At 42.6% G+C, this 14,135-nt stretch overlaps 2 protein-coding genes across 4 annotated transcripts in view; both read right to left on the bottom strand.

The window, feature by feature from the left end:
* PCBD2 (pterin-4 alpha-carbinolamine dehydratase 2) overlaps positions 1-4,501 on the bottom strand; it is a 33,036-nt gene extending 28,535 nt beyond the window's left edge. The window contains exon 1 of the mRNA XM_083728670.1: positions 4,348-4,501. Within this exon, the coding sequence (XP_083584796.1) occupies positions 4,348-4,443 (96 nt within the window). The 5' untranslated portion in view covers positions 4,444-4,501. The remainder of the gene's footprint in view (positions 1-4,347) is intronic.
* A 1,862-nt stretch (positions 4,502-6,363) lies between these two features.
* Positions 6,364-12,731, bottom strand: TXNDC15 (thioredoxin domain containing 15). 3 transcript variants are annotated; one of them, XM_083728611.1, is made up of 6 exons: positions 12,594-12,731; positions 11,899-12,281; positions 10,541-11,028; positions 9,398-9,561; positions 8,679-8,809; positions 6,364-6,625 (listed from the first exon to the last, which is right to left on the bottom strand). In XM_083728611.1, exons 2-6 carry the CDS (start codon positions 11,969-11,971, stop codon positions 6,429-6,431), a joined length of 1,053 nt encoding a protein of 350 aa, XP_083584737.1. In that variant the 5' UTR covers positions 11,972-12,281; positions 12,594-12,731; the 3' UTR covers positions 6,364-6,428. The 3 variants fall into 3 exon arrangements, with proteins under 3 accessions (XP_083584737.1, XP_083584735.1, XP_083584736.1); XM_083728609.1 differs by having other exon boundaries at positions 10,541-11,031; positions 12,594-12,729; XM_083728610.1 differs by lacking the exon at positions 12,594-12,731 and adding an exon at positions 12,424-12,505 and having other exon boundaries at positions 10,541-11,031.
* Positions 12,732-14,135: the final 1,404 nt, after the last annotated feature.

Genomic DNA, 14,135 nt, shown 5'->3' with positions numbered 1-14,135 from the left:
CTTTAAAAATTAATCAAATTAACTGCATATTTTAATCAAATTATTTACATATTTTAATCAAATTAACTGTATATTAAATGGTTGGTAGTAATTAAAAATTTTGGAAGCCTAATGACGGGTGACAAATTTTATATCTAGCCTGTTAATAATTACTATTCAAATTTAATGTAAAAGGATTTGTTGATGAGAGAGTTATTCTCAAAATATAAATTATCTTTAGGGGGAAGAATGCTTCTTTTTTATTTTGGAATCTTAATTGATATTTAATATAGTTAGGCTACAATCCACTTACATGAAAGTAAGCCCCATTTAACTTAATGGGGCTTACATCTATGTAGACATGCATAAGATTGCAGTGATATTATATTTTTCAAGCTTGTGTTTTGTCTCTCTGTGTATATTTTTGGTATAAAAATAATTTAAAAATTCTCACTTCCAATTACACAAGGTTTTTTTAAAAAAAACAACCTGAACAATACACTAATATAATTAGCACATGTGAAGAATATGAGGATAAACAGGGCAAGGGGGTCATGATTTTAAGCCTCAGACAGAGGTTTCAAACGGAGTCTGAACCAAAGGGCACTGTTATCAAATAAGTGGTCCTCCTTCCATTCTTTTCTGACATCACTCTGATACCTGAATTACTGATATAGGAGGTCCGGTGGATGTCATACTCTAGCTTCCCAGATTATTTATAATTGATCACTTTTATTTGCTGACCATCTTTAAAGCAGTTATGAGGTAGGATGCAATGACAAGATCACGGGGTCAAGTATGGCTGTTTCAGTTGCTTGTCCAATATTGACAATTCAATGTCCACATACTGTTTGCTTTTGATGTTACAAAATTCCATGTCCTTCTTCAGCAGTTTTGCACAGGAAAACCATGTCTGGGTAGTTTGTCACACTTGTCTATTTGAAAGTGTGTCCTATGTATTTGTGGAAGCCAGCAGTTAATTTAAATCTCTAACTCGTCTGTGACATAGAAAGGCAGTATTTTTTTCTTTGTACAAAGAAGGAACCTGAGGTACCAGTCTGTCACATGACTCACTTAAGCACACAGGGCACATTTCTGGCAGTCAAGGCTAAATCCCAGGTCTTCAATTTGTACACCTATGTATATTTTACTACAGAGTGTAACCCAAACCAACACAGGGTAGTAGCTGAATATGCTCTACTCAGAGGAGACCCAATGAAATTAATGAACCTAACCTTTTCATGCTCATTATTTTCAAGGGGTTGAATCTAAGTAGGACTAACATTGTAAAGTTGAAAAAGACCACAAGGATACAACCTATTGCAATTTTTACTCAGACCCAACTTTCTTCTAACCAATTTCAAATCCGAGTTTGCTAATTAAAACACTCAAATGACTCCTGCAATAAAATGATTTTTTAAAGAAAATTAAAAGTGGTTGTTATTTTTGACAGTGGCGCCCTTCCTGTGGAACTCCTTTCCATCAGATCTCAAGGAGATAAAGAACTACACAATTTTTAGAAGACATCTGAAGTCAGTCCTGCATCAGGAAGTTTTATTATGTTTTCATTATTTCATTATATTAATGTTTTATTATGTTTTTATATGTTTTTATATGTGCTTGAAGCTGCCCAAAGTGGCAGGGGAAACCCAGCCAGATGGGCAGAATGTTGTGAGCCACTTTGGGTACAATTTTGTGGATTGTGGTATGGAAAGAAATTGACGATGATCACAAGTACTTGCTAACAGAAATCTAGGTAAAGGTAAAGGTACCCCTGCCCGTACGGGCCAGTCTTGACAGACTCTGGGGTTGTGCGCCCATCTCACTCAAGAGGCCAGGGGCCAGCGCTGTCCGGAGACACTTCCGGGTCACGTGGCCAGCGTGACATCGCTGCTCTGGTGAGCCAGAGCCGCACACGGAAACGCCGTTTACCTTCCCGCTGGTAAGCGGTCCCTATTTATCTACTTGCACCCGGAGGTGCTTTCGAACTGCTAGGTTGGCAGGCGCTGGGATCAAGCAGCAGGAGCGCACCCCGCCGCAGGGATTCGATCGCCGACCTAGGCGCTGAGGCTTTAACCCACAGCGCCACCTGCGTCCCCAACAGAAATCTACTTTGATCATAAAGAAAGCTGAAGAGGGATTAAAACCACTGGAATGCTCAGGCTTCTTAGGGCTGCATGGCTCCCTCATATAAACCCAGAGGTCCATTGCCTACCCCCCAAACTGGCAATATTTAATTGTAGTGGATTTACTCATTCTGAATTTACATTCTCAAATGAAGCTTTCAAGGCTCTGTGGAAGATCTACATAGACAAAAATCAGCTGAAACTGGAGAGGCTGATCCCAAACCCACATCTCTCAGGTCCTATTTGTAGGCTGCATATATCCTGAACTACATATTTTTATTAGCTAATAAAATTCTCTGTCTAGTTGTTACATTATGTACTCAGTATATATTTAAGGCATGTTATGCAAAATAACCATACACAAATTTGTGTTTATCAACAATTGCCCCCACATTTTCAAGTCCCACTTGCCAAAAATTATGGCCAGAAACATATTTGGTGTCCCCTCACTGCCATTTAAACAAATGCTGAAGTTTTCAGACTGCTGAATTTTGCACCATGTATAATTGTGCTGAACTCACATCCCCATAAATTACTCCGTCAAGGAGGGAAATTTGTACCAAAGAGAACTGGCAGAAAGAATATGCAATTGATTTCTCTGCTTCTTATGCAAGTACAAGTCAATATTATTCAGACACAAATCCTTAATTATATGCCTGATTTCATCTATTCTATTCTTCTGTTTCAATTACTACTGCAAATGGTAAGCTCTCCGAATTTTGAGGCACCAGGCATTTCCCTAGAGCAAAATAAATGTTAAAAAGTGCTTCTACAGTCACAGGTGTCTCTGCTCACCCATGAAGCGCTCTGGGTGAATTTAAGTCAGTCACTTACTCAGCCTAAGTACCTAAGGCTATAATAATAAAATGGGGAAATATATTTTTTCCCATTCTGAGCTCAATGGAGGAAAGGCGAGATACAAACGAGTTCAATTTTGAGGAATTCTTACCTTTAAACATAATCTACCATGCATTGTGTAATAGCAATAGGTTCCTAGTGTTTCTTATTTCATTATACTATATCTCTGCATTGCTCAAAATGTGCCTTAACTTTATCCCTTAATATTATTCAGTACTGATGAGCCTGCAACTAACATACAGGCTCCCTGCCAATTTAAATAAGAATGCCAGTTGTACCTCTGAATTCAAGGCTGTGAGTTTTACCTCTGAGTAAACAAACAGGCACCAGGCCACCAATATGTTGCATTGATGAAAATTCCCTGCTTCTTCCTACAGAAGGGGTGACTGCAGGGCTGACTGATACATGTATGTTCACTGCTTACTACATTTAGCATCTGGTGTTCACACTAATGTGTGGAAAGAACCCGTTACAAAAAAAATATATTTTCGGTTATATTGGCTATTTTCTAAGCACCTGCATTTATTTTGATTTGTTTCAAGAGAGATGATATGAAGTTGAATCGAGCAACTGTTATTCTATATTTTTCCAGTGTAAAATTATTGGGGGGGGGTGTTGAGCAGGTTCGTTGCACAAGATCAATGTTAACTGTGCAACATGAATTTACAGATACAGTATGTGACTGTATCCTAACCAAAAGTAGTGACAGTCTGGAAGTGCCCCATCCGATGCAGCCTAGTTGTCATTAAGGTGGTTATGGTAAACCTGTGTCTGAGCTGCACAAATTCAGGCAGGAGGTGGACTTGAACTCACAGGACTTGGAACACAGAAAAGGAAACGTCAGTGTGTCAAGACTTCTAAGCCTGCTGTCCTCCCTGACCTGCTAGCTTGCGGTGCACAGAAATGCGTCGCCATCCCCCGAAAACAGGGGCGCATTCCTTCGCGTGAATCCCCCTCCCAAATCTTAAATGGCACAATCCAGACACTGGGTTTTGCACCTCAGTGAGCATCAGGCAGGAAACGTTACCAAACACAGGAGCCCTATTTGAATGCACTTTCTCTCCAAAGGAAGTCTCGCGCTTTCCGAATCCCAATCGTGAGAAGAGCAAAAGTTGGTGCAAGCCTCCCTCGCTGGGTCGGAAAGTGGGGCGCGTGAAAGCCCAATGAATCACTCTAGATGCTTGTCGGAGGAATCCCACTATGAATGACTGCACGGGCGGATATAAACCAAAAGGTCCCCAGGACCCACTTTGCGCGGGAGGGTAGGCCGAGAAGTCGGGGGGGGTGAAGAAACGAAACCCAACGCCGCCCAAGTGACGCTGCTGCCGGGGTGGGGAGAGTCCCTCCGAGGTCCCCTTCCCTTCTTCGCCGCCCAACCTCTCACCATAGCGGAGCACTCCCTTCTGCCGCTGCCTCGTCCTGCCACGGACGTCAGCCCCGCTCGCAGCCACCTCAGGCCGGCCCAGGCGCCGCCTCGCATGGCTCCGGCGTGGCTTCTCCGCCCGCCCACCTGCCGCCTCCCACGGGGAAGCGCATGCGCCGCCCACTCCCCCTCTCCCCGGCTGAGGGAGAGGCGGGATGGAAGGCAAACCTCCTGCGCGAGAGGCCGTCGCTCTCCCCGCCCACTTTACTTTCATTATGCCCGGCAGCCTTTCTCAAGCTGTGCGTCCTCAGATGTTGTTGAACTACAACTCCCATCACCCCTAGCTAGCAAGGTCAGAGCCGAGGGATGATGGGAGTTGTAGTCCAACATCATCTGGAGACCCACAGGTTGAGAACCGCTGCAAGCGCATCTAGCCCCTTGGCCTTCTTCTGCACTGCTGCTACCCCAGCCTGAGTCAGCCTCCATGGGGGGAGGGGGGGTCGCTTGGAGACCGCCTGGCCTGAGCTCTCACAGCATAACAATTTTTAGAAGAGCGAAAGTGTTGGGGTGAAATCTTCTGCCAGAGGTTCGAGCCACCGGCCGTGTCCTTTGTGAGGCGCAGAAAACAGCCGCCTGGTGTTTTCCCACAACAGCTGCCACCTTTCTCAGCACCTGGCTCTGTCCCTACTGCCTAGGGCTTCTTGAAAGGAAAACAGACTTTCTTATTGTACTTGCCCATCTTCATTACCCTCAGCAGACAACTCACAAATTTACCTGACCTCAGAGAAGGAAGTCTGCTGCCACTGCAGGATTGCAGGGCAATAGCTACGCCACAAATGCATGGCTAACTCTTCCACCTGCACATTTGAAGGATGCAAAGGATCTAGCAACTTGTACACCCAATGTGGACAGAAGACAGCGACCACAGCCATCTCCAGAGCTGAATGTAACCTACAGTTGCTTCGTTAGGTATTTCTTGGTTTCTGGTGCCTTGTGTGATTAAAGCATTTTAGTATTCTACACTGAAAACCATGCAAAGACCACCACTGAAGATGCCCAAAAGGATATTGGGATGTTAATGGATTTATTATGATAAAGAAATCTCTTAAATGCCATAGAACTTTGGTGCTGCTGTAGTACAGAATGTGGAATGCAGCTAGCTTCATTGGATTGCATTGGCTACCCTTAAAAAGTCATACTAATTTATATAACACATCAAAATAAGAACAGTAACATGAACAAGTAGAGATACACCCTTTCAAGGTTATCTAAGTTCACAATAGTGCTTAAATTACATTAACATTGCAAAACATGGAATATGGGGTGAAAAGTATGTTTATTATCATGTATGTGTATTCCTCCCATTCGTGTTTTCTGACCCTTTAGAACGCTAAAACATATATTCCCAGTTCAGTCGTAAATAAATGTCAAGTTTGTGTATCAGTAGTCAGTGCAACCTTACTAAAAGCTCTGACATGTTAGCAGCAGAACTGTCATCCAAATACTGTGATCATAGCACCACATGTGTGACAGCATCAAATTGACAAGAGAGCCAATTCTTACAAATTCCCTACTTTTATTTTTTTTAATGCGTGTAGGGAAAACATGGGGGTCAATTGTTGCAGCTCCAAATCTAGCATAGTTAAAATGACCATCTGGGGTGGCTCAGGAAACTTTCTAAAAGCTGCATCTTACACCTATACCTGATCTTTTCCTATTAGAACTGTCTGCATCTGCAACAATTTTCACAGATGCATAGCATCCTTGTTTTTTTAAATAGAAAGCAGCAATCCATTTGCATTACTAGAGATCATCAGATGTCCCCCAAAAGACACCACACAGTTCCTAAAACTTAAGCATATCAGATAGTAATAAAGAATCTATCTATCTATAGGTATAGATATTTTTGTCATTCCCTCATAACAACTTTATGAACAATTTCCAGCTGTGCATTTTCATATTTGTATCACAAGGAATTTCTGCTGAGTGATGTATGATTAACAATACAGGGTCCTGCCTAACAAGAAATCACAAAGAGTCGATCCACCATTTAATTTAATGTTGTTTAGCTTGTTCTGAAAACAAAGTTCTCAGTTCACATATCATTCCTGATGTTCCTGATCTTGACCAGGTATTAACCACCGGATGCTCTCTGTCCGGACCGTGGCATACATGATAAAGCTGATGAGGAACAATAAAGAAAATAAAAGAAGCCAGTCTATGCCTCTAGTCAGTGTGCTAGGCAGGGGACCATCCTGATCTTCCTCAGTTACCACCACATCAGACTTGGGCTCTATTCCTGAAAAAAAGTATTCCTTATTAGTGTGGTGCAAGATTGAACAAAATCAACATTATGTATAGATATTTGCACAAAACACCTATAATTTTAAATTTAGGACTAAGCAGTTTAAACTACCAGCTGCTAGAACATCATCAGAGCTCTGTAATTTTTGAATTATAGCCTTCTGGTGCATTAAATAAATAGGAATTTCTAACTGTAACAGAAAATATGACTCTCAAATTTAAGTATTTTAGTGTCATTTGGAAACAGCTCTAATTCCACCTCTCCCTGAAAATGTACCAGTACGAAAGCTTACAACTCCTATTTTAATAACAGCTTCTTAATTAGCCAACTACAATTTCAGTTGTATGTTCTTCAGCTTCCCAGGGGAAAAGCAACAGAAACTCAACTGACAAGTTCCCTTTTATGCCCAGATAAAGATCTGTAAACACACCGGTAGAGGGAAAAGTTTATTGTTTTCTCTCATGAGTCAGTGGTGACCAGAGCCTGCTTATGTAAGTCTATTTCTATCTTCATTTTCTTTATTATTCGCTGCAGCATGTAAGGAAGAAATCAAAGTGGATCCCAACTTACTATCCCATCTTCTGTAGAACACATAAGACATTGGGTTGCCTCCACTGCTAACATAGGTAGGAAGAGATAACTGTTGAAACAGTTACCCTTCTCCTCTTAAATTCTCCCCATGTATCACGTACATTCTCCAGGCAATACCTATCATACTCCCAACTTTTGCTACCACACAAGAGCTGAAGGATTCTTAATCCACCTTACCAAATAGGACAGGATTTGGCTGTAATAACATACTCAGGTGCTGAGTTGATGGCTACTCAGAGCTACTGAGAAAGAAAAGGGAGAGATTGGAATGCCTGGGGGTCCTCCAATAATTGGAAAAAAAGAGTGGAAAATGGGAGAGGGCTGGAGAGAGAGAACGGAACAGAATGTTCTCTGAAACAAGGTATGGCTGGCTTGCTCTAACACCAAACAGAAGCACTCCAGATCACATTTTATTGCAGATCCCACATGCACATTTTTACTCAGAAGCATCCCTACTGTGCTCAATAGTCCTTAGTCCCAAATCAATTTGTACCTGGGACATGGAGCCTTATTCTGTATTGCCCCAAAATTTCACACCTTGATTAAGGCTGAAATGTTTCCCAAAACTTTTAACTCAATGTTCCTGGAGATCATACAATAAACATCTTAAAACTAGCTGTAGGTGGGAGTTGGAATCACAAACAGGGAGAGTACTGTTGGATTTGGTTCCTCCCTTCAGGCTTCCCATAGGCATCTGGTTGGCCACTGTAAAACAAGGATGCTGGACTAGATGGGCCTTTGGACTTATCCAGCAAGGCATGTGGCTATCAGACTACGGAATCTGTTAAATGTCATGGTTACATCCTGTTTGGACTACTGTAACAAACTCCATATGGGTCTACCTTTCAAAAGTGTTCAGAAGCTTCATCTGGCCCAGAATGCTGCAACCAGACTGCTGACTGGTGCTGCTTCCAGGGAGCATGTTACCCCATTGTTAAAACAATTTTACTAGCTACTGGTTTGTTCCCAGTCACAATTCAAAGTGATGGCTATAAAGCCGTATATGGCTTGGGCTCAGGCTACCCGAAATATCCCTGTATGAACCTGCCTGGATTCTGAGACCCTTGGGTCAGTACCTCCTCTTGGTCCCATCAACATCAGAAGCATGACTGGTGGTAACATGAGTGAGTGTTTTCTGAGACTCTTCCCAAATTGTGGAATCCCCTCCTAAGAGAGATTAGATTGGCTTCCTGTTCAGATCTTCCTGTTCAAACAAACCTTTGGAAACTAAGGTACAGATGATGCTGATCACTGGGCTGCTGTCAGGACAAATTGTATTTTAATTGTTGGTTTTAAATACGCTGAAGTGCATTTTAATTATTGTTGTCAATGAGTTTCTTTTTATTATTCTGTATTATATAACTGATGTTTTTAAATGTTGTAAGCTGCCTTGAATCCCAACTTGGGAGGAAGGTGGAATATAAATATATTAAATAAATGAGTAAATAAATCCTACCTGTCTGATTAAAAATGAAAGATTTCAATGTTTCCAGGGTTCGATCTGTATGGTTAAATCTTGCCATTGGCTTAGCTCCTTGAAAAAGAAGGATGTTGGGAACAGCCACAGTTCCAAACCTGGTTGATAAACTGAAGACATAAAATAACAAACAAAGAATTAGCTTTGCTAAATATGTCTTGCATTTAACCCCATGATAAAATAACTGAGCGTTTTTCAGTACAAAATTGGAACCATAGCTAATTTCAGCAGAAGAAATATATTCATTTGGTCACAACATACTTTAGACTCAAACGGGTGCTCTAGAAAATTGATAGTATTGTTAATCAATTGCCTCCCACATATGGCCAAAGGCAATGTACAAAGTATAATAAAAACAGCTAAAAACAGTTGAAAACAGAAGTTGAGTTTAAAAACAAGACAAAGTAGACAACCTTAGCAGAGACATATTCATCCAGCTGGGAAACTTTGTGGAAACAAAAATGTCTTCAGTTGTTTCTGCTAAGTGCTGATAATGGGCACGTGGATTAGTGTGAAATGGGCAGAATGTATGCAATTAAAACAGCCTAAATTTTGGAAAATAAATTTATAGACAAAGTATCATTCAATTAAAATGCACTTTTCAAGAAAAAGTCCTCTTCTGCACATTTGCTTAACCCTGATTTAAAAAACATGAAGATGGTACAGTAGTCCTGAAAGGAGAGGGATGTAAAAGTTACCTGCTGTGCTGAGAGGCATCCAATGCCAAGAAATGAAGAGTTGGGAATGCTCGGGGCAAAGAATTAAAATGAGGAGCCAGATTGGCAGAGAAACGGCACCAAGGAGTATAAAACAGAACTAAGGTACAGTCACTGCCATTTGGATTTAAGAACTCCATTAAATCCTGAAAGAGAAGGAGAAAGGTGACTTTTTAAAGTCATAATGGGAACTTATTTAACCTAGTATTGTTCATGTTAATTATCCTGATCTCAACAAGGCGGTGAAGTACTTCTACATGCAAGGTGAACTTGGTCAATTCAGGTTAAAAAAACTTATTACCTGCCCAACAGTTTTTAAATTACTTAGGGAGCTTTTAACTTACATTGCAACCATGAAGTTCAGGAGATATTTTGACATTCACCTACTTACCACCATCAGCAGAGACACAACCCACAACCTCATCCCAGACATAGGCCAAATTTGGCCGGCCAGGTTAATTTGGAGGACCCACACCTGCTCACCCATACACCCACCCTCCACCCAATGTCATACTGGTTAGAGTGGGGCTTCCAAAGGAGCAACCAACAGCTTAAAGCAACCTCCTGGTTATTTCTTTACTGGAGCAAGGCATATTTCTTTGCTGGAGTAAGGCATCAGCTGATAGGCAATAGGAACGCACCTTGCTCAAGGAGGAAGAAGCAGTTTCCATGAAATAGAAATTGCTTCTCCCTCCTAGGACTGCTCTTTGAAGCAGCCCCCATAGTCCCTTTCAACTTCCAAAATCAAGTTGAAAGGAGCAGTGTGTGGCAGTTTGCAGAGAGTCCAGTATGGCTATGCACAACTGTTCCCACACCCACCTGCCAAATTTGGCCTACTAGAGGGTAGGGAGATAACTATCTGTCCTGCCAGCCAGAAAAAGTGAGGTGGTCTAAAGTGAGATGTAAGGGAAATAGTATAAGATGCAGCCTTCAGGCTTGAGGAAAACAAATACAGAGTATACATAGAATCCATCCTTTTTCTTCCTGAATAATTTTATTCAAGCAAGTTATGCCATCCACATTTATACAAAGAATTCTGATAATAAGAAGACAAATGAAAAAAAAACTCTTAAATTAAAATAATGTAAATATATATAAAAATCAATTAGAGTGCTTTCCACTTACTTGTGAAATATTCAAGATTTGTAATGTGAAGTTTGTTATCCCTGTAATGTTTCTTTCCTCACAATTCACTTTTGGGGTTTTCATACCATCTGTGCTATTAGAGTCCTCTGCTGATGAAGGATGCACTGCTTCCAGAACTACAGGTGAATCTATTACTTGCTCTTGTATGGGAGACCCAGGTTGAGATAAAAACGAAACAATACCCTGCGTACTGCATTCACCATCAACGGCTGCATCACAGGTGCCGGTGTCATGCTCCAAGACATGTCTCTCCTTGGACTCACCTGGAACAACTGACAGAACTACAGGCTCAGCTGCAGGTATGCTGCTACCCATCATAGCATCAGCTATCTCTGCAGTCCTGTACTGTAGCGATTCTTTAGGCCCATCGCTGCTTGCAGGTACAGAACTGCTTTTCACAGCGAATGGTACAGCAGTTTCACTTAACTTTTCAGATGGCACGTCAGGGGTTTCTTCCATTTCAGCTACTGCTACGAAAAATGCAAGATCATATAACATCTTTAGTGCTGAACAAGAGGAGTACATCTATCTTTATTCAACGCAGCAACGCAGCAGTGGGTGGAACTTACAATCCAATGTGTGAAGTGAGGGGGCTCAAAGAAAGCAAACCGTTCAAGTGAGGCTCACACACTGCAGCAACCGCTGCCACCCTCACCTCACCATAAATACCAGCGTGGCATGAAATATTCAGTATTGTTGACCAAAGCCCAGTGTCATTTTTTATGAAGTCTTTCTTTGTACTGTAGAAAATAGACCCCATCCAAGATATGCACAGAAAAGAAACATATAACAAAAAAATAGAATCTTGCCACCCAAGAATACAAGTTCAACTCTGGCTACCACTCTACATATTCTACTACAGCAGGGGTGGGCAACTTCAGAATTGTATGGTCTGCTTCCCCCCACCCCCAAATCCCCTAGAACCCGCAAGCACATTTCAAGCTTATAAACAAGAGTACACAACGCTAGATATTTCACTTAGGCATTTGCTCCCGAGCATGCATGCAGCCTAGCTAAAGCAGCGCTTGGTTTGCTGGATCAAACGAAGTCGCATGTAGGCCCGCAAGTTTCCCAAGCGCAAGACTATATTTTATCTTCTGCCCTATCTTGTTTGATCTCCAGAGAGAGAACAGGAGACTGAGGAGTTGCTTCCTACTTCTCCAAAGCATTTAAAAAAGAAGCAGCAGCAGCAAGGGGTGGCGACGCGAGCCTAGCTGGCTCGGCCCCCCCCCCATTCCCCACAGGTGCACGAAGGAGGCGCGCCGCCTGTCCTCAGCATCTCCGCTCAGCTGCCCCTTCCCCTGGCGGTGCTACCATAGCAACCGAGCCCTCCTTACCTGCAAGAAGACTTGCGAGCAGCCAGGCCAGCCAGAGGCCCCGCCCCCGCCCGCGCGAGGACAAGACCATCATCCTCGCAAGGGAGGGGGGAGCTGGGAGAGGGGGGCAAGAAAAAGACCCGGCGGATCAACCGGAAAACAAGGTCCCGTCCAACAACAGCCGCTTCCGCTCTCCACTCTCTTCCGTTTCCGGGGCACCACGAAAACAAACAAACTCTATGGAGCCTGAACAATCCTTTTGTCCGCTGGCGGACCGGATGTCCTGACTGTTTCTCTCGAGGTCCCGACTGTGCCTCGTTCGGCGGCAGGCGGCAGTGCAGAAACCCAAGACCTTGCCCTTGTCAGGATTTGCCAGCACTGTATCTGTCTACCCCGTTTTCTAACTGTTGCGCAAGAAGAAATAAAGTGCCTGTTATTATTATCGTCGTATTGCAGATTGGGATGGCTGGGGAAACCCAGCCGGATGGGCGGAGTATTATTATTATTATTATTATTATTAGTTCAGTTTATCTGCCACCAACTTACGAGGATGGGAAGAGAGTTCGACTGAGGCAGAGACCTCTGTGACAATCCTGGCCTTGGTACTTTTGTCTCCCCAGCACAGATCTAAACTAAGGAGAGCTCAGATAAAAGTCGGGATTTTCCTTCCCTGTGGCAATCCCCATAGAGATCCCCGATGCGGCTGCCATTTTTACCGTGGGAGGAGCCTTTGTCATTATCGATTTGCCTGTGGCTGCCACCTTGGGTCTGTCCGGAAACGGAATCCAAACCAGACGAGGGGCCGTCTAAAAGGGACGGCTCGAAACCGGGCGTCTCCCCGATACATGAGGCAGCCTGAAAGGAAAAGGAGGCGTAGAACTGCGCAGCTTTGGGTGCATGGGAAATGCAGCCTGTAGCGGTCGCTATAGGGCTGCTAAATGCATAGGAAGGAAAAAGAACAATACCCACTGCCGACGCCAAGCAATAACAATGAATTTACGATAGTTGGCGCAAATTGAAAGTATTTAAAGCATTAAACCAAAATCGATTCCGCAGCACTCTGCATCTCGAGGCGGCAACATTGTTTACAACCCGCAGAATACTTTGCCCAGCCTCCAGGCGAGTAGTCTGCTGCAGAGGCAATTATTTATTTACGGTAATATAGTCCTGCCTTCTACTGATTCGACGGAAGCTGATGTTAGTTTGATCTAGCTTGAACGCCTCCCCCTAATTAAGACACAGCAATAACATCTTCATACAGTTTGGGGCTCTGTAAATGGGTTGTAGTAGCAGTGTTGTAGAAGAGTAGAAGTTCCTAAAGTTGGGTTCATTACAGCAGCAGCAGCAAAACAAACAAAACACCTGCTGTAAGGAGATTCAATTTCTGCACCCAGACAACAGCAGTAAACATTTCGGATTCTGAGTGTGCTGGCTGGCAAAGGTAACGTGGTCTACTTCTAAAACATACCACTGCAATAATGCAGATGTTTCGGAAAGTGATAAAGCAGAAGAAATTATGACCAGTGGTTACCTAACACAGCTTATGCCTTTAGGTAAGCAAGTAGAGCGCTTTAGTAGAGATGTTAAAAATGAACTTTTTACATGCAAAATATGTTCCCTTTCAGTGAACTAGGAGCTTTGTCTCAGAAGGGACACTAAGCATACACACCATACATTTAAATCACATTTAGCACACACTGCCTCCCCCCAAAAAATCCCTGGGAACTATAGTTTACCCCTCAAAGAGCTAGCATTCCCAGCACTCTTAACAAACTAAAGTTCCCAGAATTCTTTGAGTGAAATAATCTGCTTTAAATTTATGGCTATTTTGGTGCTTTGACAATATTTCCTGTCCTCAGTATTATTATGAAAGAAAAATAACTTCTAAGAAATACTGTTGTGATAATATTAAGGAACCCAATTTATTTGGTTATTTCTACCACACATTATACTGGCTAGGATCTGACCAACAGTGGCCACACTTAACCTGTAAAATGCTCAGTTATTCCAACATGGAGCTAGCAGAACCAATTTGATTCTAATATTTGAAGCTGCTGTAGTCCTCACATGTAAGCAATGTTCTAGAGTGACATGACTAAAGGGCTCCTAGATTATCCCAAAGATTCACCCACTGTGTTGTGCTGATATCTATGCTAATTAGCCTTTATTCTAATTATATTACTGTATTGGCCCGAATATAAGCTGCACCTTTAAAATTCAAGGGGGGGGGGGAGAGAGAGAGAGAAAAAAGACAATAC

This window comes from Podarcis gaigeae (genome assembly GCF_964106915.1).
Source record: "Podarcis gaigeae genome assembly, chromosome: 2".
NCBI lineage: Eukaryota > Metazoa > Chordata > Lepidosauria > Squamata > Lacertidae > Podarcis > Podarcis gaigeae.
This window is presented reverse-complemented; position numbering and strand designations above follow the sequence as displayed.